Source organism: Talpa occidentalis, unplaced genomic scaffold (genome assembly GCF_014898055.3).
Source record: "Talpa occidentalis isolate TD23 unplaced genomic scaffold, MPIMG_talOcc4v2.1 talOcc4.12, whole genome shotgun sequence".
Classification (NCBI taxonomy): Eukaryota; Metazoa; Chordata; class Mammalia; order Eulipotyphla; family Talpidae; genus Talpa; species Talpa occidentalis.
Window position 1 is genome coordinate 61,999,721 of NW_023601212.1, and position 24,424 is coordinate 62,024,144.

Genomic DNA, 24,424 nt, shown 5'->3' on the forward strand with positions numbered 1-24,424 from the left:
TATAGTGAGAGGTAGAGCCATGGATCATAAAATATAAACAAAATTACATGAATTTAAATCTCTCAATTAAGAAAGAGAAATTCATATTTTCTCCTTGTGCTACATGTACATAGATATATCAATCAATCTAGATTCATACATATATCTACATCTACAGATAAGGCTATAGATAGATATTTGTATGTATACCTATATTTGTCTGTATCTACATGTCATTCTCCCACATAAAGCTTGCAGATAAAAGCTTTTCTGCCTCCCCTTTATTTTTTTTTTTTTTTTTTTTTTTTTTATAGAGGCATGCTTTATTTATTTGTTTGCTGGTTTGTTTGTTTGTTTTTGTTTATACATGCACTGGGTACAGTCAGAAGCGCGGGAGGGTGAGAGAATTCACCAGAGCCAGAGCGGGGAGCAGAGCAGGCAGAAGGACCGAAGTACACTGCTGAGGGGAGCAGCGGGCGGCAGGAGAGGTCTGCACGCCATGTGGGACCCTCCTCTGGTGGCCGGGGAGCAGCCGGGGATCGAACCGGCGCCGCAGAGGCCGCGGGCAGCTTCGCAACCCAGCGCTCAACCGCTGCGCCACCGGGGAGGCCCATCTGCCTCCCCTTTAAAGGGATGTAGCATTGGTCTTTTTGGAAAGGACTGAGGGCTGAGTGAGAACAGATGGTCGCCAAGTTCCCTCCTGTTGGGTTGAGGGGTAAAGGATGGTCAAGGTGTAAGGGAAGTTAAGGAAGAAGGTTAAAGAAGGGTCACTGAGGCTTGGCAAGGTAGACTTTGAATATCATAAATAGACTATTTTATTTTAAGAAACCAGAATATTAGAAGTTAAATGAAAAAAAAAAAATCATTGGAAGGGGAAATATTCTCTTTTAAATATTGTTTATTCAACAAAAAATTTAATAATTTATACTGGGTCTCCCAGTAGCTTTGTTGAGCTATTGGTTCAAAGTTGTAGAAGAAATAATTTCTGAAAAATCTCAGAGCTAGTGTTATAAGTTTCTGTTAAGTGATAGTAGCATACATCAAATAACACTGTTCATTTTATAAGGTATAATCTGCACTTAATTCTTTTTTTTTTTAATTTTTTTTTAAATATATTTTTTTTTTTAGAGGCATGTTTTTATTTATTTATTTGTTTGTTTGTTCGTTCGTTTTGTTTATACATGCACTGGGTACAGTCAGAAGCGCGGGAGGGTGAGAGAATTCACCAGAGCCAGAGCGGGGAGCAGAGCAGGCAGAAAGACCGAAGTACACTGCTGAGGGGAGCAGCGGGCGGCAGGAGAGGTCTGCGCGCCATGTGGGACCCTCCTTCGGTGGCCGGGGAGCAGCCGGGGATCGAACCGGCGCCGCAGAGGTCGCCGGCAGCTTTGCAACCCAGCGCTCAACCGCTGCGCCACTGGGGAGGCCTGCATTTAATTCTTAAGAAATAAACCAAATAGGACCAGCTAGACTCTCTAGAGATCACCTTATCTTCTTTCTTGTTTCTTACTATTACACCATGTTTTTATTTATTCTTGATGCCTCTCATTTGAGTGGTTACATATATACTAACTGATATTCCACAAATTGACATTTACCTCTCCATGCTTGACACATAGTTCCTTTTAAAAATTCATTCATCATTGAACAACCTCTTCTAAATAGATGAATTATTTTGAGTTGTTTCCTTTCTATAAATTCCCATGGATGACATTACTAGCTAATTTTTGTGAACTTTCTTTTTTAATCTGTGACACTTTCATGCCCTTGGTGTCTCTTTTAGAAGACAGTGACCTTTCTTCTAACTGGTCACTCTACAAGGGGGTCCCCTTTTTGAACTGCTATTTCTTTTTTCAATCCAGTTCTCCCACTTAGTGGTGTTTGCTTTAGTTCTTTTAGCTTAAAAACTTTGCTTTTTGCCCTCCTATCTGTGTCCTTTATATCTGCATTCAAGGGTAGCTATATCCTTGAGCTGTGTCCTTAGCTTTGGGCCTCTTGCGGCCTTAGATTCTCTCAACCCACCTGTTCCAATCTACTTTCGGGTGTTGAGATTTATCATTTAAACTTTTCAAAATTTTAAAAAAAATAATAGGTTTTTAAAAATAAAATCTAAATATTATTACTGATGTTTGCTGAGAAACTTAAAATAGTATTGAAAAACCTGCTAATTGGTGACCCATTAATTTTGCTATAAAACCAAAAGTTCCCATATTTGGTGATCTAATATTTGCAAACTAAACAAAAACAAGTGTCACAACTAGGAAAAACCTAGCTCATTCACATTCTATAAGATTAAATAAAATAATGTACATTGTTATATTCAGAAATAATAGGCATACTTCTTATTAATAGAGATGAAATTTGGGAAACCAAATACTCCATATACCATTAACTCTATTTCACTGATTATTTTTAAAAATGGAAAAATTTTATTAAATATACACACTGTGTTAAAATAAGTTGCCACTAAAAGTAGCAACGCATCTGAATCAAAAGTAAAAAGGACAAAAATGGGGCTAAGTTACCTGAACAATTTTACTTTTGTCCTGTTGCAAGATATTGGGTAGGAATTCCATATCAGACAGAGAAGGCAGGATATAGTGATATCCAGTCTTAGTATAGTTTGCAATTTTAATTTTTGCAATATCCGCTGTAGTAAGAAAAAAGTTTAAAAATTTTATTTAATCACTGCTTCTTTCTTTTCAATTTCCTCCTCTTGCCTAACTCTAGAGATCTGAAGTTTTCTGAATATTTAACTCTCTGCTAATACCACATAAAATATTATGACTACATGGACCCAGAGTTTATAAAAAGTTTAAGAGTAGCCTCTGTGAATGTGAATGAATGATGTAGGCAATTGTAATACGTTGACCAAATAGCAAATACATTTAGGAGATCAAATGTATTGTTTGGAGAAAGTTATCGCTCAGTTAAGGAATCTATTGGTGGAACAGCAGACTTGGGGGTATTTTGTGAAGAGCTGGGAATTTACATAGCAGGAAAGCTAGAAACTTTCTTTTTTTTTTTTTAATAATAAATTTTATTTTTATATTCCCCATACAATTGCAGCCCCCCCATTCTGACCCCAATCCCTCCCCTCCCGCCCCCCACCCCCCAAAAAGTGTCTCTGGTTCATAGTTTTTTGTTGATTTTGATTTTCACTTTCTTATAGTTATTCATTTTCCTGGTCCCTTATTTAAGTTTTCTAGATTCCTGCTATGAGTGAGATCATCCGGTATTTTTCTTTTTCTTTTTGGCTTATTTCACTGAGCATGATCCCTTCCAGTGCCATCCATGTTGCTGCAAATTGCATGTGTTTATCTTTTTTGAATGCTGAGTAATATTCCATGGTATATATGTACCACATCTTCTTGATCCAGTCATCTATTTTTGGGCATTTGGGCTGTTTCCAAAGCTTAGCTATTGTAAACAGTGCTGCTATAAACATAGGTGTGCAGGTGCTCTTTGGAATTGATGTTTCTGTGTCCTTTGGGTAAATACCTAGGAGTGGAATTGCTGGATCATATGGAAGCTCTATGTTTAGTAGGTCCAGAAATCTCCACACAGCTCTCCATAGTGGTTGGACGAGTTTGCACTCCCACCCACAGTGCAGGAGAGTTCCTTTTTCTCCACACCCTCGCCAACATTTGTTGTTGCTAGTTTTTTTAATATGTGCCATTCTCACTGGTGTAAGATGGTATCTCATGGTAGTTTTGATTTGCATTTCCCTGATTACAAGTGATGTTGAACATTTTTTCATATGCCTGTTGGCCATTTGCATTTCCTCTTCAGAGAAGTCTCTTCTTAGCTCTTCTGCCCATTTTTTGACTGGGTTATTTTCTTTGTTGTTGTTGAGTCTCATCAGCTCTTTGCAGATTTTTGTGATCAGTCCTTTATCATTAGTGTTGGGTGCAAAAATGTTCTCCCAGTCAGTGGGGTTTCTCTTTGTTTTTGTTATTGTCTCTTTTGCTGTGCAGAAGCTCTTTAATTTGATGTAGTCCCAGCTGTTTATCTTTGCCTTCACTATCACTGCTTTGGGTGATGTGTCTGTAAAGATGTCTTTGATGTGCAAATCACGTAGTGTTTCGCCTATATTTCCTTCTATATTTTATGGTTTCAGGTCTTATGTCTAGTTCTTTAATCCATTTTGAGTTGATTTTTGTGTATGGTGTGAGGTAGTGGTCAAGCTTCATTCTTTTGCATGTAGCAACCCAGTTTTCCCAGCACCATTTATTGAACAAACTTTCTTTGCTCCAATGCATAGTCTTTGCTCCTTTGTCAAAGATTAGTTGACCATAAATCTGTGGGTTTATTTCTGGATTTTCTATTCGATTCCATTGGTCTGTATGTCTGTTCTTGTTCCAATACCATGCAGTTTTGATGATTATGGCTTTGTAGTATAGTTTGAAGTCTGGGAGTGTGATGCCTCCATTCCCTTCTTTCTTTTTCAGGAGAGCTTTGGCAATTCGGGGTTTTTTTGTGATTCCATATGAATTTCATCAATAATTGTTCTATTTCTTTGAAGAATGACATTGAAATTTTGATTGGAATAGCATTGAATCTGTATATTGCTTTTGGTAGGATGGCCATTTTAATAATGTTTATTCTTCCAGTCCATGAGCAGGGGATGTCTTTCCATTTCTTTGTGTCTTCTTCTATTTCTTTTAACAGTGTTTTATAGTTTTCTTTGTATAGGTCCTTTACCTCTTTTGTTAGATTTATTCCCAAATATTTGATTTTTTTTGTTTCAATAATAAAAGGGATGGTTTTTTTGATTTCTTCTTCTTCAGATTTATTGTTTGTGTATAGGAAGGCTACTGAGGGAAGCTAGAAACTTTCATAAAAGCTTCAGGTTTAGATGTCTTTGGTTCCAGAAAAGATGGGGTTCAAATTATTTCATTTGTTTTTAAAAGTTTTATGGAGATATAACTTATATACAACACGTGTAAAGAAATTTGCTAAGTTTTTTTGCATGTTTATTGTAGGTCCTCAAATAACCTTGCTTCATCCAATATCACTTTATAATAATGGAGACAGAAAAAAAAAAAGATATCCTGACATACGTTGAATGAAATGGTGTTATTTGAGGACCTGGTTTCCTTATTTTATCATTTCACTTAAAGTCACGGTTTCCAAGAACCTATAGATGATTTTAAGAGAGGAGTTACTGTATACCCATGAAAACATCACCTCAATAAAAAAGTAAAAACATTGTCTCCAAAAGTTTTGTGTCTTCATTTAACCTCACACCTGCTCCTGATCCAAAGGCAGCTATCAATCTGCTTTCTGTCACATTTGTATTTTCTAATTTTGTTAGTGGAGTCATATGGTATGTACTCTTTAGTGGTTTTGAGTTTTTCACTAAGGTTATTTAGGATTCATCCATGTTGTTGCTCGTATGGACAGTTCTTTCCTTCCTGTTGATGAGACCTATTGCATTGTGTGTATATGTATCATCATCTGTTTAACCATTCACCTGTTGATGGACATTTGAATGGTTTCTGACTATAACAAATAATACTTCTGGGGCCTCTCTGGTGGCACAGGTGGTTGAGCGCCACACTGTGAAGCTGTCACAGCCTCTGCAGCGCGGGTTCAATCCCAGCCGGCCTCTCCTATCTTGCCTACTGCTCCCCTCAGCAGTGTATTTTGTCAGTCTGGCTTTTTGCCTATTCTGTTCCCAGCTCTGTCTCTGGTGAATCCTTTCACCCTGCTGTGCATCTGGCCTGTACCCCAGTTCTTGTATAAATAAATAAATCTTAAAAAAAAACAAATAATATTTCTATCAACAATTATGCACAAATCTGTGTAAGAACATTTGCTTTCATTTCTCTTAGGAAGATACTAAGTTGTGGAATGATCAGATGATATGGTAGATGTGCATTTCAACTTTTTAGTATATTGCCAAATAATTTTTTTTGTGTGTGTTTATTTTGTTTTATTGTTTTTTTATTTTATATATATTTTACATCATTCTTCCTCTTTGCACAACATATGCTTTCTCCTTTCACATATAGTCCCCATAAAATTCCCACCACCAATTCACCCATGCACCCTCACCATGGTCCTTTGTGCTTTTCCCTCCCCAGTTTTGATTCCTCTCCCTCCCTCTCCCCTGCAGAATGTCTCTGATTTATAGTTGTCTGTTAATTTTGTTTTTTAATTTATTATAATTATTTTTTTCCTGATCCCTTATTTGGTTCCTCTACATTTCTCCTATAAGTGAAACCATCTGATTTTTTTTTTTCTTTCTGTCTTATTTCACTGAGCATAATCCCTTCCAGCTCCATCCAGGTTGCAGCAAATGGCATGAATTTAGCTTTTTTTGACTGCTGGGTAATATTCCATTGTGTATATATATACCACATCTTATTGATCCAGTCATCTATTTTTGGGCATTTGGGTTGTTTCCATATCTTGTTGTAAGTAATGCTGCAATAAACACAGGGGTGCATGTATCCTTTTGAATTTATGTTTTTGTGTCCTTTGGGTAGATTTGACTCTCCCCCCTGCTGGTGGGATGCATACTGGTCCAACCACTATGGAAAGCTGTGTGGAGATTCCTCAAACTACTAAAAATGGAGCTTCCATATGACCCTGTAATTCTACGGACTAATTATTTTCCAAAGTTGTTTTACATTTCACATTTTCTCTAGAGATGTGGGAGAATACTAGTTGCTTCCCATTTCTAATAACATGGTATAGCCATTCTTTTCAATTTGAGACATTCTAGTGTGTATGTGGTAATATCTCATTGCAGATTTAGATTTTGTTTTGAAACTTTATTAAGTGTCACTGAAACAGTTGAGCATAGAAATAAATTTTTATTCTAATGAGATTAAATCTTTCTGAATACTCTTACTACCTGTGAATTATGACGTTTTTTATTTTTATTCACATATTTTTTACATCATTGTTCATTTGTAAACAATGTTTGCTTCCCCCCCACCCCCAACCCCCCTCAGGGGCAGGCCCCATGAAGTTTTAGATTCTGGCTAAAAAGCACTGCTCCCAGCTTTTGTGAGTTCACTATATTTTTCTCTAATCAGTTGGGTGTTCCCACCACCCACCCCTGGTCCCAACTTGACATAGTCTTCTCACAAGCCTGATCTGATTACTACTTACCTAAATACTTAGCGGGAACCCTCTGCAGATCTCAGGAGCTGTCTCTTTGTGCACACCTCTCTGGCACTCTGTCTTATTGACACTAAGCTATTTTGACTCCTCTGAATTCCCATTTCTGTCTCAACTTAGTGAGACCATTGATTTCTCCTTTCTATGTTGCAGCTTAGAGACTTACTCTAGGTGGTAAAATAGGCAATTACAGATCCATCTCATTTGTTCATTTGTGTCCATTACTCAGGAATCTCTGTTCTTTATTATCTGATGAACAGTGGCCTGAGAACAATAATTATATATACATATATAGTACATTATGATGTATAAGTAGATCATTTTGATATTGTATGTAATTTTAATAGTTGCTTATTATGGGAGGAGTCATCTATTGAAGTTAGTGTTATTTGTTGAAGTTATTTGGAAATAATTTGATACTTTCAAGTCTTTCTTTCATGCATTTTAAGGCAGGCCAGAGTAGCAGTCAGTCTTGGGCTAATTTCCAACACCCCCCCATTTCTGAAGCAAGACTGCATGTTCTATTTGATGCTCCATTAAAGGGGAGAAATTACAGTCCCATTGGTGCACTTTTTTTTGTTCTTCCTCCGTCTAGCAAAAACACAGTACTACTATAAGTCTAGGACTTCGTAGATCTTGAAGAATCAATTTTACCGTTACCAGCATTTCTGATAAATCTAAAAAGATTAAAACACAGTTTAAACAGTAGCGCAATAGACCCTGAGGCAGGATTTAGAAATCCATTGACATGTCTTCCTGGGACCCACAAGAAAGGTCAATTATTAGCAACCCTCAGAAAAGACAGTAAGTCACCCTTACCATTCTGGCACTTTGCAATACAGAGGAGGTGATACATTCCTAAGGATGCTTGCTGTGTGATTGAACTATCAGGATGGGAACACAAAAGAGATAGTTCTGTTGCCAGTACACCCAAACATGGCACGTCAACACTTGCCTAGTGGAAAAACAAAGAGAGAATGCATTTGCTATATGTAGTCAATATTAAAGGTCTGCATTTTATCCTCAAATGTACATTTCAGACTTGATTTATAGAAGATGAGCTTCAGAGTTCTCAAAATCTGTTCAAATCCTGCGTTTGCTACTGACTTCCAATTTCTGTAAAATAAAGGTAATAAGTGCTCTCTTGTAATGGCTACAGTAGGGATGAAAGGGGTAATATTTGAGACAAAACAGAAAAGCCCTAGCAAAGCAATGAGAAATAATAGCAGCTCAACTAACTTCTATGTTATAAAAATATAAATATAGAATATGGAAATATAAAAACTCAATAGTTTTTATTCCACGAGTCAGGTAAAAGATTCCCAGTATACCTGGGTAGGAGCTGCTATCCAGTAACACTCATGCTTCCTTCTCCATGCATAAAACAATTCTTATGACTACAAGTCACTAAGGAAATGTAACATTCTCTCCTGGAATTGTTCTGATTCTTCTCAAGGAAATTAAATTTAAGAAACTCAATGAATTTATCTGTGATGTCAAAGCTACTATTACAACATTTATGTAATCCTCCTTCCCCATAACTTCTTTAACATTGACCGTTCAAATATTTAGGTGATGGAGACAAAAGGAGAGAGGAAAGTTGAGAGAGATATTTTCTTTTATGAAGGTATGAATACTTTAACCTGTGCTTTTGTTTTTAACAAAAAAGGACTCTGTCCAGTCTTCTTGTCTCTAAGGCAAGTGACTACGTTTCTTAAAATGATATTTGATGCTTGGAGAAGTGTTAGTAGTAAAAGTGAGTCCAAGTTAACCCTCTAGGTGAATCCCAACACCTGTGTCTGCCTTTTTCTACCTTCTCTTTTGTTTTTTCTATCTTCTCTCATGCTCCCTTATCCCTGTATCTGATATGACTTCACCCACCCCTCCTCTCTCTCTCTCTCTCTCTCTCACGCGCACACACACACAAATACACAGACAGACATGCACACACAAAATCATTCTTGAAGAAGAATGTGAAATGACCTAAGTTATGGACAGAAACATAACTGAATTACAATAGTGGGAGAGATGTTCTCAGTAGGAGAAGGGAGGATTTAAAAAACAACAGCTACAACAAAAAACTATTCTTGTTTCTATGGATGTTCTTAGATTACTCTTCCGCCCATACTCCTTTGTAAAACTGGGCTGGGGCTCCCCCTAATTCAAGAATCCCATAGAATAGAGGTTACCTCCACTCTGGTCCCTGCAGGAAATGCTCTTTCACTGGATGTTCTCTTCTATGTATCGACATTCCACATTTCCTTTATCATTTAGTGGCAAGATTTTAAGAACCACCATTGCATTTGCATTTGGGCCTAACACAAAGGCAAGGAGTTCTGTTTCTCTATTGTGCAGCTGTCCTCACAGATTAGCTCATGGTGGCTGGAGACTATTTACAGGGAATTGGCCTCAGAGTCTTAATGTGTTGTAATTTTTGCTTTGAATATCCTCTCTGATTATGCCTTCTTATGAACTTGTGTATATGTAATTCTTAGCAGATGTTTTTTGTAAATGAAGCTGCTAGGGGTCTCTCTATTCTGCTTTCCAGATAAGGTCTGTCTAGACATGTATATCTAGCAGAGTGGGGATGACCATGCCTGAACTGTACGGAGTATTTAAGGGGTTGAGGTATTGCTCAGGAAAGGAGGAGTAAGACTGAGTGAACCATGGTGCCCATGGAAGAGCCCTTCACAGGGGAGCCAGCCACAGTGATGCCCCCTCAAGCACAAAGATTTTGGGAGATTTCAATACAATATAACTTTGCTTTTACTTCTGCTCAGTTTTATGGCTCTTTATTATTGGATTCCTTCTATCAATATGTAGACCTAGCCCCTCTGTTTTCTTCCCTTAACAATAATTATAACTTTAAGTGGTAAATTCCAGAAGCAACCACTTCTAGGTGTTTTGGCTGCTTCTTCTGGATTTCACTTCTATGTTTCAAAACAATGGGCTTTTGTTTTTGTTCTACATCAGTAAAGGACATTATCTATCTGTTCCTACTATGATCAAATAAGGTAGCACTCAATTACATCCTTCCACTTTGCCACAATCCTCTCCATGTAGTATACCACCCATTACAGTATGATACTGTTTATAGCACTTTTATTATTGTGATTTAGTAATAGGATAATACTTTTATTTCTTGTTTCATGATAAAATGATTTCTTGTTGATCCTCTACTTTATAAAGTTTTTTTTTTTTTTAAAGATTTATTTATTTCTATACAAGAACCAGGGTACAGGCCAGATGTGCAGGAGGGTGAGAGGATTCACCAGAGACAGAGTAGGGAACAGAACAGGCAGACTGAAGTGCTGAGGGGAGCAGTGGGCGAGACAGGAGAGGTCTCCTTTGCCATGTGGGATTCTCGCAGGCCAGCCGGGATCGAACCTGCGCTGCAAAGGCTGTGGACAGCTTCACAATAAGGCACTCAACTGCTTGCACCACCAGGGAGGTCCTATTTTATAAAGTATTTTAGAGCCCTCTTATTTCCCTTCAACATCCTTCTAGCACTATTACTTCGCTACTTCTGTTGCCTATATTTAATTTATTTATTTTGTGTGTAAAAACATACATAGTATAAAATGTACCATTTAAAAAATTTTAAATTATATAATTTAACAACATTAAGCACATTTACCGTGTTTAACAACCATCACCATTAAGAACGTTTTCATCACTTCAAGTGCAAATGCTGTATTATTTAAGCAGTCACTCCTCATTCCCCCTTCTTCCTGTTCCTTGGCAACCAGAAATTCTGTTATTTCATATAAATGGAATACAATACAATATGTAGCCTTTTGGTTCTAGTTTCTTTCATGAATATGCTTTTAAGATTCATCGATGTTGTGGGATATATCAGACTTCATTTCTTATTATGGTGAATAATAATCCATTATAAGCCTATAGACCACATTTATTTGTACATTCGTTTGTTTTTTCAAAAGATTTATTTATTTATGCATACAAGAGATGGGATGTAGGCCAGAGGTGCAGGGTGTGTGTGTGTGTGAAAGGATTCATCAGAGACAGAGTGGGGAGCAGAACAGGCAGATCTACTGAAATACACTGCTGAGGGGAGCAGCAGGCGATACAGGAGAGGTTTGCTGCCCCATGTGGGTCGCCTTCCTGGCCGGGTCACCTCCCTGCAGTGGTTGTGGACAGCTTCATAGTGCTGCATCTCAACCCCTTGTGCCACCAGGGAGGCCCCTGTACATTCATTTGTTGATAGATATTTGGGTGTATATACTTCTTGAATATTATGAATTATACTATTATGAAATTTTTTGTACAAGTTTTGTTTAAACACCTGTTTTAAATTCTTTGGGATATATACCCAGGATTGCTGGGTCAACAGTAATTCTGTCTAACTTGTTGAAGAACCACTAAATTATTTCCTGCACTTTCATTTTTGCATTGTTGAGTTTGCAGCATTTGTATTACATTCAGTAACTCATTTGCCTTTTAAGATCAGCTTATAGATAGATCTTAAAAAGTAGAAAGTCAATAACGTGGTCTTATTATTCTTGGTAAGAGTGTTCAATGTATATGCCATGCTCACTATAATTAAATTTCATTTTGGTATATAAATAGTTCTTTTGTACTCTTTTCGAGACTAGGTTCGTATATGTATCTTGAATTATCTATATTTGATAGTAATTGTAGCCTCTTTATTTACTTTGGGCTGGAGGGTTTTATCAAATGTCTGCCAAAGCTTGCTTTTCTGGTTCTATTTAAGAATGTGTTACGGGCTTCCCCTGGTGGTACAGTGGTTGAGCGGACTGCGAGGCCCGCAGCCTCTGCAGCACCGGTTCGTTTCCCAGCCGCTGGCGAGGGTCCCACAAAAAAAAAAAAAAAAAAAGAATGTGTTACCTCTTGCTGAGGCTTTGTGAGCAAGGCTTGTCAATTGGTGGAATTTTCATTCTAATGGTTGGTGGAAGTGGGGAGGCTTGCTGTAGCTTATCTAAATAACAGAATCAAGGTTATTTTGTCAGGGAATTTACAACTGTTTTCTGTTTTGAGGAAAAAATGCCCCTCAAAATTAGCCTGCCACTGTACTCCTGTCCGTGAGACATGGGGTGTATGTAAAGGGGGACTGGAGGCAACCGGGAGTCCTCTGTATAAACTTTGAATGAATTATTTCCATTAAGGCACACTTTCAGCCTTCCTTTACCTCCCACCCATCAACATTACTTGGGTTTCCATAGCTTCAGCCTCTCCAGTATCCCACAGGGCAAACTGCCTCCCTTTTCAGCTGTCACCCATCCTCATATCCATTTGCCCTGCTTTGCAGCTTCCACCAGGCTTTGTCAGTTCTGTCTTAAATCTTATTCTGTCATCCAGAAGTTTTCTGGCATTGCCAGCCCATTGGCAATTCTTTATTAATTCTCTTCGTTGTGGATTTATACCTTTACTGGATTTCAATACCATCCTTTTGTGAGAACTCTGGAGGGAAAAGGGATAAATGCATGTGGACAGTGTTATTTTTGACTGGAAATCTTGCACTTGTCTTTTAAATGATGATGTGCTAAAGGAATAATCGTTGGGAACATCTCTTGCTCTTAAAGCTGTAAGATAACATGTCATTTTAGGGATGATTTTAATTTTAAAAAATATTTTTATTGTTTTATTTTATATATTTGTACCACCTCTGTCATTAATATCATTGACTTAACCATCTTTAGAAGGCATTGTTTGGGAGATAAAGTTAACTCAGTGAAGTTTTAAGTGTCTATGACTATGAAGAGCTGATTTGCAATACCTCTCATTTCCAAGTTCTGGAAAATGCTGGTGTGCTTCCACCTGGTGGTAATTGGGGAAAACTGCAGAACAGAGTAATGGGTTATTCCATTTAGTTTTTCAAGTAAATCTGTTACAGCTGAGAACCCTCAACAATGTCCAAGAGACTTTGGCTACACGTATGAATTTATATGTTTATTTTTTCAGAGTTGAGGGGTGATATGTGTGCAAGGGATAATGTAATGAAAAGAGAAAAGGTAATAAAAGATGAAACCCCAGATGTTTTAATGTCTTTCCTGCTACCCAAGTAGAACTCATTAGAAATATATATTTATATGTATAATTATATCTATTATACATACATATATGTATACACCACATACACACACAAACATAAATACAAGGAGAAGTATGTGAACACTGACTGTGTAAAATGTATTAGGAACTATGTACAAGATTAGCTTGATGGTGAGTTACAGATAAACCTCACTTGCAAATTTCTTAAACCTCACTTGCAAATTTCCTATGATAAACTGATAACTTGAGCCATTTTATAGAGGGAGGCTATATTCCGGGAGCAGGGAATCAGAACATTTAATCAAGTCATAAATTCTCTTTTGGACACTGAAATATGGAATCAGTGTGATACAAAGAACATCATGTACTGTATTTCCCCATTTAAGTAAATTATAGCATATCCAAAGCTAACTTTAAACAACATAGTAAAAATTCAGGGTAAGTCCAATCTAGGCTTTTTGTCTCAATATACAGAGACTATGCAAGAGTTGAAAATTAATACTGATAGCATCATGAGCAGAAATGGATGAAGATGGCATTATAGATACATGTTTCTGGCCTTCAGTTTATAGTAGTATGTAATTTTCAGAGGGCAACATTGTAGATACCATGTATATACTTCATCATGATCTCCCCTTTTATTCTGAACTTCTGAAATGACTCAAGCCATCAGACAATTAGTGGAAGATGTTTAAAAATCACAGTGAAGGAGGAGTTATGAAACAAAGGCTGAATATATAGTAGTACCCATGAGAGAGATTCTCATGGCCAGTATCAGGACTCTTTGAAGGCAGGCCATGATGTCTTTCAAAATACAGAAAACCTCAGTAAACTTTGGCAGTTATGATACACATAGTTGTTTTCCATCTGAAAGGCAACAATTAAAAAGTCTGATACTATCCCAGTGTTTGTGAAGGTGTGGGGAGATGGACACTAACAGTCACAGGAAAACAACCTGAATCAACTGTGCATTTACACTTGAATTTAGTCATACTTTTTGATCTAAGTATTTCTAAGTACATACTTGCACAAAGATGGCTATTTTTAATTATCTGAAGTAGAAAAAATGAAAATAGTATTTAATATCCATCAACTCAAGAATAGTTAAGTAGGTTATAATACAACAAAACTATGCTGTAATAGGGCCTCCCTGGTGGCGCAAGGGGTTCAGCACCGCACTATGAAGCAATCTGCAGGCTCTGCAGCACGAGTTCGATCCCCGTCAGGAAGCTACCCACAAGGCACAGCAGACCTCTCCTGTCTCGCCCGCTGCACCCGTCAGCAGTGTATTTCAGTAGATCCTCCTGTTCTGCTCCTCACTCTGTCTCTGGTGGATCCTCTCACCACCCGCATCGCTGGCCTGTACCCCAGCTTTTGTATGCACAAATAAATCTTTAAAAATAAATAAATAAAAACCAAACAAAACTATGCTATAATAATGAAATGCAATACACCAATTGACATAAAAACATCAGTAGGATGTATTGTTCAAATACAAAAGCCAATTGTAGAATAATATGTAGATATGATGCAGTTTTAGTAAAGAAACACTGAGTAGTAAAGCTGTATACTAGTGTGTGGATATGTAGGTAGAAAGCTGTTTGGCAGGATACACATCACACCGACATGGCTACAGGTGGAGAGAATAGTAAAGAAGATGTCTGCTCTATTTCTAGCATGTTTTCCAATGAAACCAATTAAAAATTACTTGTATAAAATGAAGGTGAATAAATAATGGTTTAAACATATTTTAGGAAAAGGGAAAATTAGGGGGAAAGTAAGGATGGCAGAATTTGTAAGGTCACAATTAACACTGATATGGGCCATACAGAAGAATCCAGAATCCACAAAAGTTTAGTTTTGACACTCACACTGTGTAGAAAGTATGAGGCACCTTAATTAGTTGTTTGAGGAACTCTGTTCTGATTGACATAGTCATGTAGGATGCTGACTCCATTTCCACTAGGCCAGCCTATTAGCACAATAATATCAGGCAGGTGTTCAATGCTCTGAAAATACAAGTCTTAGAAAGCAGGACTATAGAAATACAGCCTTCCAGGGTAGGTGGTATGACTGTACTCTGTGACTTACACATTCCCTCACTTTTCTGGAGGCAAAACTTAGCACCCTGCTGATGATGGCCACCACTCGTTCCTGCATGTACGACCTATCTGTATTCATCCATGTGATCATTTCCTGTTGAAAACACAAGAATCATTCTAAGACCACGTGTCCATTTCCACAAATTCCTTCCTTCTCCTCTCCACCATCACCATGTCAAGGGCCCCATGATCTCCTGATTATTTCACACCTAATCTACATTTATCTCAAAAATGCAACAAGCATCTAGTATACTGCTTGATCTTGTGCACTATGTACACCTGGGTTTTTTTTTTTTTTAGATTTTTTTTACAACTTTATTGATATATAATTGGCATATAACATTGTGAAAGTTTAAGGCATATAACATGCTGATTTTATAATTTAATTTAATGCATATACATGTATATATTGAGAAACATTTACCATAATGTTAGTTAATTTACCCATTGCCTTACCTAATTACAATTACTTCTTGTGGCAAGAAATTTTAAGATCTATTCTCTTAGCAACATTCAAATATGTACCTTGGGCTACCTTCACCCATTTTTCCCATCTCCCTATTCCCGTATTCCTTGCAACTAGCAATCAGTCTGTTTCTTTTCTGTAAGTTCGGTTATTTAAATTCACCTGCATTGTTTTTATTTAATATTACACACATGTTTACTAATGTTCACTGGGGAAGTCACTTTGTCAGGCATTGTGAAGAATGTAACATGAGGTTATATTGGGATTTTAAGTTGCACTTCCTTTTCATTTTCTCACAAAATTCATAGTCTTTTATTTTTTAAATCACAAAATATGATTTTCAGTTTAAAATAAGACTTGAAATGTTATCTGATCTTAAAATGTCATCTGATCCTAGAACTTCCTCTGGAAATTTGCCACCCAGAATTTTCTGGCTCATGATTGCAGAGTACATTCCTGGAGGCAGCTTGGTTAGAAAGTTCTTGATAATTTTGATTTCTATCTGTCTTGTCGTAACTTCTATTTGTTCTAAATCTCAAACTCAGGGACATATTTATAACCTTGGAAAGGGAAATAGATTGTATGTCCCTCACATGCCAGCCATTACAGAATTCTTAAGGCAGTCTGCTGGAGTCTATGGCATGTGTGCTAGTGGTAGGCCAAATTTCTTCCCTTTCATTTGCCCCCATTGAGTTTAGGTAGGGGTAATGGGTAATGCTTTCTTGCAGGAGTGAGATTTCAATTTTTTGGTTTTTTTTTTAATGAGTCGGAGAACTTGTAGACAAAGTACAGCAACAAGGTATTCAAGTAACAAGATCCCAAGTTAGCTCCTTCAGTTATTAGCTTTGCACATAATATAACTCCTTTCCCTGCTTCCATTTTCTTCTCTGCAAAATGGGAGAAATAATAGTAGCTTGTTCATAAGGTTATTTTAAGAATTAAGTGAGATATCTCATATACTGTGTTCAGCTTAGTTTCTGACATAGAGTAAATAATCAGTGATCAGCTTAGGCTGGTTAAAAGAGGATGCATGGAGAGGGAGTTGTGATAGTGGGATAATAATAACTATTTTAGAGGGTTGTGAAATTAATTATTTTAAATGCACAGGAAACTTTTAGATCAAATTTGTTGTTGTGCCCAAATTGGCACAACATATTTTATTTTCCCTCACATTGTCTGTTTTTTTTTTTTTTTTAAGACTATAAGGATATTCTATTTAAGAAACAAAACTGGTCCATTTTCCCTTACATTCCTTTTGTCTTTATAGATTCCTGTTCCTCTCATACTCTGGTATCCATGAAGATAGAATGCTCATGGGATTCCCCAGCCCCAGAGTTGTTGGAGGAGAAGCAAGCACACAGACACCATCACTGTGTGGCTCACTGGTACAGGGTTCTGAGGTAGTTTGGCCAATCAAACTAATCTTCTCTGCTATCCCAAACCCTGCTCACTCTCTTATTGCCACCTGGTTTCTCAAGTGCCTGTTGATGCCATCTTCCTAGGACTATATTTTTAAAAGTCTTTCTCTAATTCAAATAAAAGGAAGTGATTTCCTTTTGGGAATCAATGCACATCCTAGGAGACAAAGAAAAAATTTCAGCTGCCAAATAAATATTTGAAGATGTAGGTAAGGAAAATGAGAAATAACAAGTGAAATGTTGTGAGCACTTTAGACTCATGACAAGAAAACAAAACCATTTATTTTTCCTTTACCTTTAAGAGTTGCAGTTTGTAGAGGTCTTTAGACACTAAGATCAGAAGAATGTCCTCAAAGATGTTTAAAATACTAAGGTATAAATTCTGAAAAACAAAAAATTATACAGTTGCCTGATCAACCAGCTTCAGATAAAATTTTACTTACTGTCTATACTTTTGCATTCTGATGTCCTAAGTTCTATCCATAAACTGAAGATAAGGAAGTAAGGTGCTATGGTGATCACCCAACGCCATAGACAATGAATTGTTTCTCCACTTTAAAGGGCAAGTGTACCGTGTAGCTATATTGAGAAAAAAGAGACCACTGAAGTTCTCAATCTGACTATAGGACTCCTACCCCCACCATTCCCTGTACCTATTACCTTCTTTGTGGCACTTGCCAATAAACTCCTTATTCTTGCTAACCCTTGCTAAAATCACCTCACCCATTTGTTCTTATAAATCAGATACAATCCATTAAATCCACAGGTTACAGAACTCACAAAGTTTCAAGAGGTATAGATTACTGCTATAAAGTACCAAGTATGTCTTATATTTAAAAGAATGTAAGAGAAAACAACAAAGATTATAGCTTGTTCACCTTTTACATTGCTGGTAGGAATGCAAACTGGTCCAACCACTCTCAGAAGCTGTGTGGAGGACCCTCAAATTACTAAAAATGGACCCAAGATATGACCCAGCAATTCCACTTCTAGGAATCTAACCAAAGGACACCAAAATATTAATTCAGAAGGAAACATGTACTCCTGTGTTCATTGCAGCACTATTTACAATAGTTAAAATATAGAAACCACCTAAATGCCCAAAAACAGATAACAGATCAAGAAGATTTGGTATTATTCACAACGGAGAAGATGTGCTATATATACACAATGGAAAACTATCCAGCAATCAAAAAAGATAAACTCATGCTATTTGCAAGAACATGATGGAGCTAGAAAGGATTATGCTCAGTGAAATAAGTCAGAAGGAAAAAGAAAAATATCGGATGGTCTCACTTATAGGAAGAATATACAGAAACTATACAAGGGATCAGGAAAAATAAAGACAAAACTAGCAGGCAAACTAAATCAGAGCCATTCAGCAGGGGTGGGGGAGGGAGAGGGATCAAAACAAGAGGGAAGAGCACAAAAGTCCATGGTGACAGTTCATGGGTGTCTTGGTGGTGGTTATTTTATGGGGGTCAACACCTTAGTTCATTGTACAAAAATAAATAAAGATGAAACTATACAAAATAAAAATGAAAAAAAATTAGACCAGAAAAAAAGTTATTGCTAAATAAACATTGTAGTTTTTTTTTGAACCAAAAAAAAAAAAAAAAAAAGATTATGACCTGTTTAGAGACACCCTGTGGGGTTTCAGGGTGAATAACAGTGTCACGTCGCAATTCAAGGAAGAAAAATCATACCTCTAGGTCCTCTTCATCATCTTCACTTTTCCCCATTTCTATTACTTTGTCCATAGTTGGCATAGAAAACACCATATGAAAAGATGACTTTATTATCTTCAGTTGAGATTTAAATTGTAGTAAGGGATCCACAAAGCTGACAAAAAAAAGTGCTACTCTTAACTTGAGGAGGGAAAAATGTAACTGAACTTCAGTGGCTTTTTCCTAGTGATAGGAGAGAATGTACTAGAAAATAAAGCCCAGAATTTGGCTTTATATAATACATGGGTTTTAAATATCTTCACAAAAGTGATAACGGTGCTTAAAATATAAAGGAATTGATTTCTATGTAAAAATGGCAGTTATCAATTATTTAAACATCAAAAATCTAGTTCTTCTTAGATATTATGATGTAAACAGTGCTTACATTTCCATCCAAGCCCACAAAGCCATGCGAAGGCAGTTGAACTACTTTTTCTCTAATCAGTGATACTTGTTTTTACATTTTAGTATTTTTAATGTTGGGGTGGATCTTCCATCTACCTTATTGTAAAAGAAAACCGCCTATCAGTAGATAAAAAGATAAATTGTGACGCCATTATTATTCCTTGGTATGTGCAACGTAGATTCTGGTCTTTCCTAATTTTTTTAAGTTGAAAAAAAATTTTTTTTAGGGCCTCCCCGGTGGCGCAGATGATTGAACACAGCACTGTGAAGCTGTCCGCAGCCTCCACAGCGCCTGTTCAATTCCGGCAGGCCAGAGAGAATCTCACATGGCAAGGTAGACCTCTCCTGCCTCTCCCGCTGCTCCCCTCACTAGTGCTTTCGGTCTGTCTGCCTGTTCTGCTCCTCACTCTGTCTCTGGTGAATCCTCCCACCCTCCCACGACTCTGGCCTGTACCCCAGCTCTTATATAAATAAAAATAAATCTTAAAAAAATTTTTTTTAAAAATTATTTTTAAAAATGGTGGTATAGGTGGTAAGGTAGGAACTCCTGTGATTTCTACTGGAAATCTGCCACTTGAAACAAAATCTCCTGAAATACACAGTCCATCCTTGAACAATATTGTTTTGATCTGCTTGGGTTCCCTTTTATGTGAATTTTTTAAATATAAGGTAAATATATAAATAACTACAGAACAGTACTATTAATGCATTTCTCCTTACAATTTTCTTAAAAATATATTCTTTCCTCTAACTTACTTTATTGTAAGAATGTAGTATATAATACAAATAACAAGCAAAACATGTTAATCAATTATGTATGTTACCCATAATGCTTCTGGTCAACAGTGGGCAATTAGTAGTTAAGTTTTTGAGAAGTCCAAAGTTCTACTTGGACTTTTAATTGTTTGGGGATCAGTACTCCTAATCCCATGGATGTTCAAGAGTCAACTATATATTATTTTCAAATCTTGGAAAGATTTATTTAGCTAATTCATATCTCTAATGGATTATCAGACTCCAAACAACTATTTTCAGTTGAAGGTACTAACTTCCAGGATCTATGATTTTGATTTGGTTTAGTAAAAAAAATATATAAATTAAAATTTTGATGAAACAGAAGATAGTGATGAAGATAGTGTCTTTTGATGTACTTTGAAATCATATTTCCAGTCCTAAAAATGCTAAAATGGACCAAGATATGCACAAGGATTAGGAAAATAAAATAATACTCTGATTCCATGCAAACTGTTGATGGAAAAGGGATCTTCAAATTCTAAATGTGAAGAAGACAAAAAGTTAAATATCTTTGGTGATATGAACATGATATTAAAGAAGAAAGTCACATGTATATCTATGGGTCAACATGGGCAACTGTCAGCAGGTATACAATTATTGTCTACCTATAGCTTATTTTGAAAGTGCAGTTATTAAATTACCAATGCATTTTACAACCAGTGACGTCTCAGAATTAACAATTGTGGTGTAAATATTTTTACAGTCTAAGATGTACAACGAGGTAGTATAGAAACTTGAGGGAAAAAAAAAAAAGCTTTCACTAAATTGCTGTATGAATGTGTTTTTGTTAATTTTTGAGATATTTCTTTCAAATAGTAAAGTCAAAAATAGAGGTAGAACAAATCTACCAAAATTTACTAGGAAATATTTTAATTTTTATTATAAAGTAATATATCTTATGTAAGATAAGTAGAACAAGGTAGGTATTTTTGCATGTCTAATTTCAAGAATCACAATTGATTAAAAGTAGATTTCTACTGACAAAAGCTTGGGAAACTATATTAAACATTATGAGAAATAAACCAAGAGGGCCATTGTAGGAGGACACAATGTTTAATTCAAATTCAAATGTAGGAGGACACAATGTTTAATTCAAATAAAAGAGTATTTAATAGTACACAATTATTACAAAATAATAAAAGACATAGTAATAAAGAAATAATGTGAGTGCAACCTCCCGAACCACATAGGAACAAAGTTAAAAGTTTGCTAAAAAATAATTAAAATCACAGATTATAAAACTCATTAAGCCTACAAAGGAAACAAATTGTTAAAGAAAATTACTAAAGATACAAGGATAAACATTTATTAAGCTACAAGGAGAAATGGAAACAGTTTCAAGAGAAGATTTAAGCAGTCAATTATCAGTATACGGTAGGTAAAGGCAAAAATTCTGCAGAAGAAATTTTTTCAATATAGCTAATAAGTAGTTAGAAATAAATTTTATTGAGTGATAGAACAAGTATTACCATGAAATATTGACAAAATTTATCAATATTCAGTCATAGACAGTTTCAAAAGTTAACAGAATCTATGTTCTCACTTGTAAATAGCACAATGATAAATACATTTCAAAAATTAGAAAAATTTAAGATATTTACAAAACTTGATACTCAAGAATTTTTCTCATTTACAATGAGAGAAAAGTAAACTAAGTTATAATTTAAGACTTTGAAAGAACTGAAATATACTCAAATAAATCAAAAGGGATATATTTTAAAATGAGGAAAAGGGATGATAATAAATACAACAATCTTCACTGGCAACTTTCAAATAAGATTTAAAAAGAGAAGAAAGACTTTAGTAGAAACTAATAAAATTAAAAAAGACTCCATTAGTCAAAAAAAGAGCAGCATGTTACTAATTGGGTTTAATAGAAACAAATAAAATGTATTTATGTCACTAAATTATGCAGATACGTGTATGAAGATAGAGCAAGAATGAATCTTCATGTACAAAATAATACAGCAGAAGGCATTTTCATAGTTGCTTGTTGTCTAAATCAGAACCTTCTCTCCCAGAAGATAACCTTCTCTCAGAGATAAATCTTTTGTGTTCAAAATGATTGTTATAAATACTGGTAAAATAAAATTTTGAAAAATTAAAAATTGGGAATATGCTGTCATTAAAATGAAATTATAAAATAAAATAAAAATATAACATAAAAATAATGTCAAAATTAAAAGTGGTGCAGGAAATTGAATGTGTGACTTGTTCATGTTTCTTTGATAACTGGATTATAGATTGGGAAAGATCACGAGAAAGAGGGAAATAATAGTTGCTGAATTAGGATATTGGAATTGGGAGTAATAGTTTATTTTCCACAATTGTGATTTTTACCTATTACATTTTAAAGATAATCAGTGAAATAAAAGAGCATCATGGTTTTTTATACCTGGAGTTCATGGATAGGATCATGGCTTGATGACACAACACGCCTGAGTATGCATCCAATAGACTGGAGGCCCTGCAGTCCTGTAAGAACCCGAAACAAACAAACAAAAAAAAATCAACAATTACAGACTGTGAGGTGTATAATATCATAGGTAGTTCTCCCTTTTACAGAGACCAAAGGGATAAGCATAAACAGAAGGGATGAGCATAAACAGGAATTTATGCTCAAGAATTTACACAGGTGATGAAAACGAATAGTGATTTAAATCACAATAGCATGTTGGCCTCAATGGTGGTCTTTTGCAACCAAATACTGTGTTAATATAAATAGCAATTCTAGGGATAGTTTTGTTAGAAGTTTCTTCACATATTGTTTTCTCATTTTATAATATATCCATTTTGCTTGTACCTGTTACATACAAGCTACTCACTGTGAAATCTCCTGATAAAAATATCATTGGGTGATTTAAGTCAGGCCTTTCGGGACATTGTCTAAATTCACACTATAAAATAAGGATCACAGACTGGTAAGTACACAGCTCTCTAACATAACTATTTAACCTCATGGAAGAAATCAAATACTGTATCAAAATGAACAACGATGTAAGAAAATAAATGAACTTAGTAATAACTATAAAAGTGACAATAAATGGGACTCCATTAAGAATTTCTAATTCCACAAGTAACTGAAGAACTGGAGAAAGCCTAATAGGTCCCCATTCTTGTTTATTCAAGCCTCTGTGTCAATGTCCCTCTCTCCTATCAAGTCCACGAGTAGTTTTTAGAAACACTCAGTTTCTACTTCTGAAATAACTCAAAACTTTCTTTTAGGTACTGCTGTGCAGTAATGATATTTCAATGGTGATTCATTCCCTCTAATGCACAGGCAGCTGCCTGCTCCTGATTACTTACCACCCTAAGAAACACCCTTCTCTATTTGCTCAGTGTTGCTGCTCTGTCGCCAATATTGAGTTTTATGGGATTTTGCTTTTCTTCTTTGGGACGTGAAAGCTCTCTTGATGCACAGCGCCATCTGTCTGTCTATTAAGTCTACATTGTGAGTTAGATGTTTGTGTTCCCTCAAAATTCTTATGTTGAAATGCTAATCAACAGGGAAATACTATTTGGAGATGGAGCCTTTGGGAGATAATTAGGTTTAGGAGAGATCATGAGGGTAGAGCCGCATGATAACAAGAGGCACAGAAGAGCTTGCTTTCTCTCCACTACGTGAGGACACAAGGAAATGAAGGTCATCTAAAAACCAGGAAAAGAAACTTGCTACTTGCTGAATCTGCTGTACTCTGTATCTTGAACTTCCCAGCCTGAAGAACAGTGCAAAGTAAATATCTGTCATTTAAGTCACTTACACGATAACATCTTGGTAAAGCACTCTACACGGACTAATGAGAAACTTCCCGACAGGAGCCAAACTAAAAAAATAGCATTTCCCTACTAGGCATAAGCATCTTGTTATTACCTTCCTGGAAAACAGAACATTTATCATTTTCAAACACTCCCTCTCCATAAAGCACTTCCTAATATCACTAAACATGATCATATTTACTTATAAGAGAATTCTTTCTATGTTGCACATCAGCACATTAAACATCACTATTACCATAGAACAAAAAGCCTTCTGTCGGCAGACACCTCTTACTGTGATATGAAACAATCATGGTGATTTGACTATTTTGAAAGCAAAGGTCTTTGTCACCATTTTCATTCAATTTGACCAGAAAATTCCTAATCCCTATTTTCTTGAGCAGCAACTAATAGAATATATTATTTCTGTCTGAGAATGATCCTCTGGGACTATTGCCTCAAGAGGAACTTCTAATAGACCAGTTCCTCATTGGACTTAAGCCCATGGAAATTAATTTGCAATTCTTAAAATCTAAAATACTGTTTCTCAAAACTGGCAGTGGAGAACAATGGCTTAAAAACATTGATTTTGATTTCTTGACCACCCCTTCA

General features: G+C 36.0%; 1 protein-coding gene across 3 annotated transcripts in view; it reads right to left on the reverse strand.

The window, feature by feature from the left end:
* Nucleotides 1–24,424, reverse strand: part of MROH9 (maestro heat like repeat family member 9) — a 50,253-nt gene that overhangs the window by 17,790 nt on the left and 8,039 nt on the right. For 2 of the 3 annotated variants that reach the window (XM_054693481.1, XM_037504436.2), the window contains exons 5-10: nt 22,452–22,531; nt 18,836–18,971; nt 17,425–17,511; nt 15,235–15,339; nt 7,930–8,065; nt 2,502–2,626 (exon numbers count right to left, since the gene is read on the reverse strand). In XM_054693481.1, the coding sequence (XP_054549456.1) occupies nt 2,502–2,626; nt 7,930–8,065; nt 15,235–15,339; nt 17,425–17,511; nt 18,836–18,971; nt 22,452–22,531 (669 nt within the window). The remainder of the gene's footprint in view (nt 1–2,501; nt 2,627–7,929; nt 8,066–15,234; nt 15,340–17,424; nt 17,512–18,835; nt 18,972–22,451; nt 22,532–24,424) is intronic. The other variant, XM_037504438.2, reaches the window with a different exon arrangement.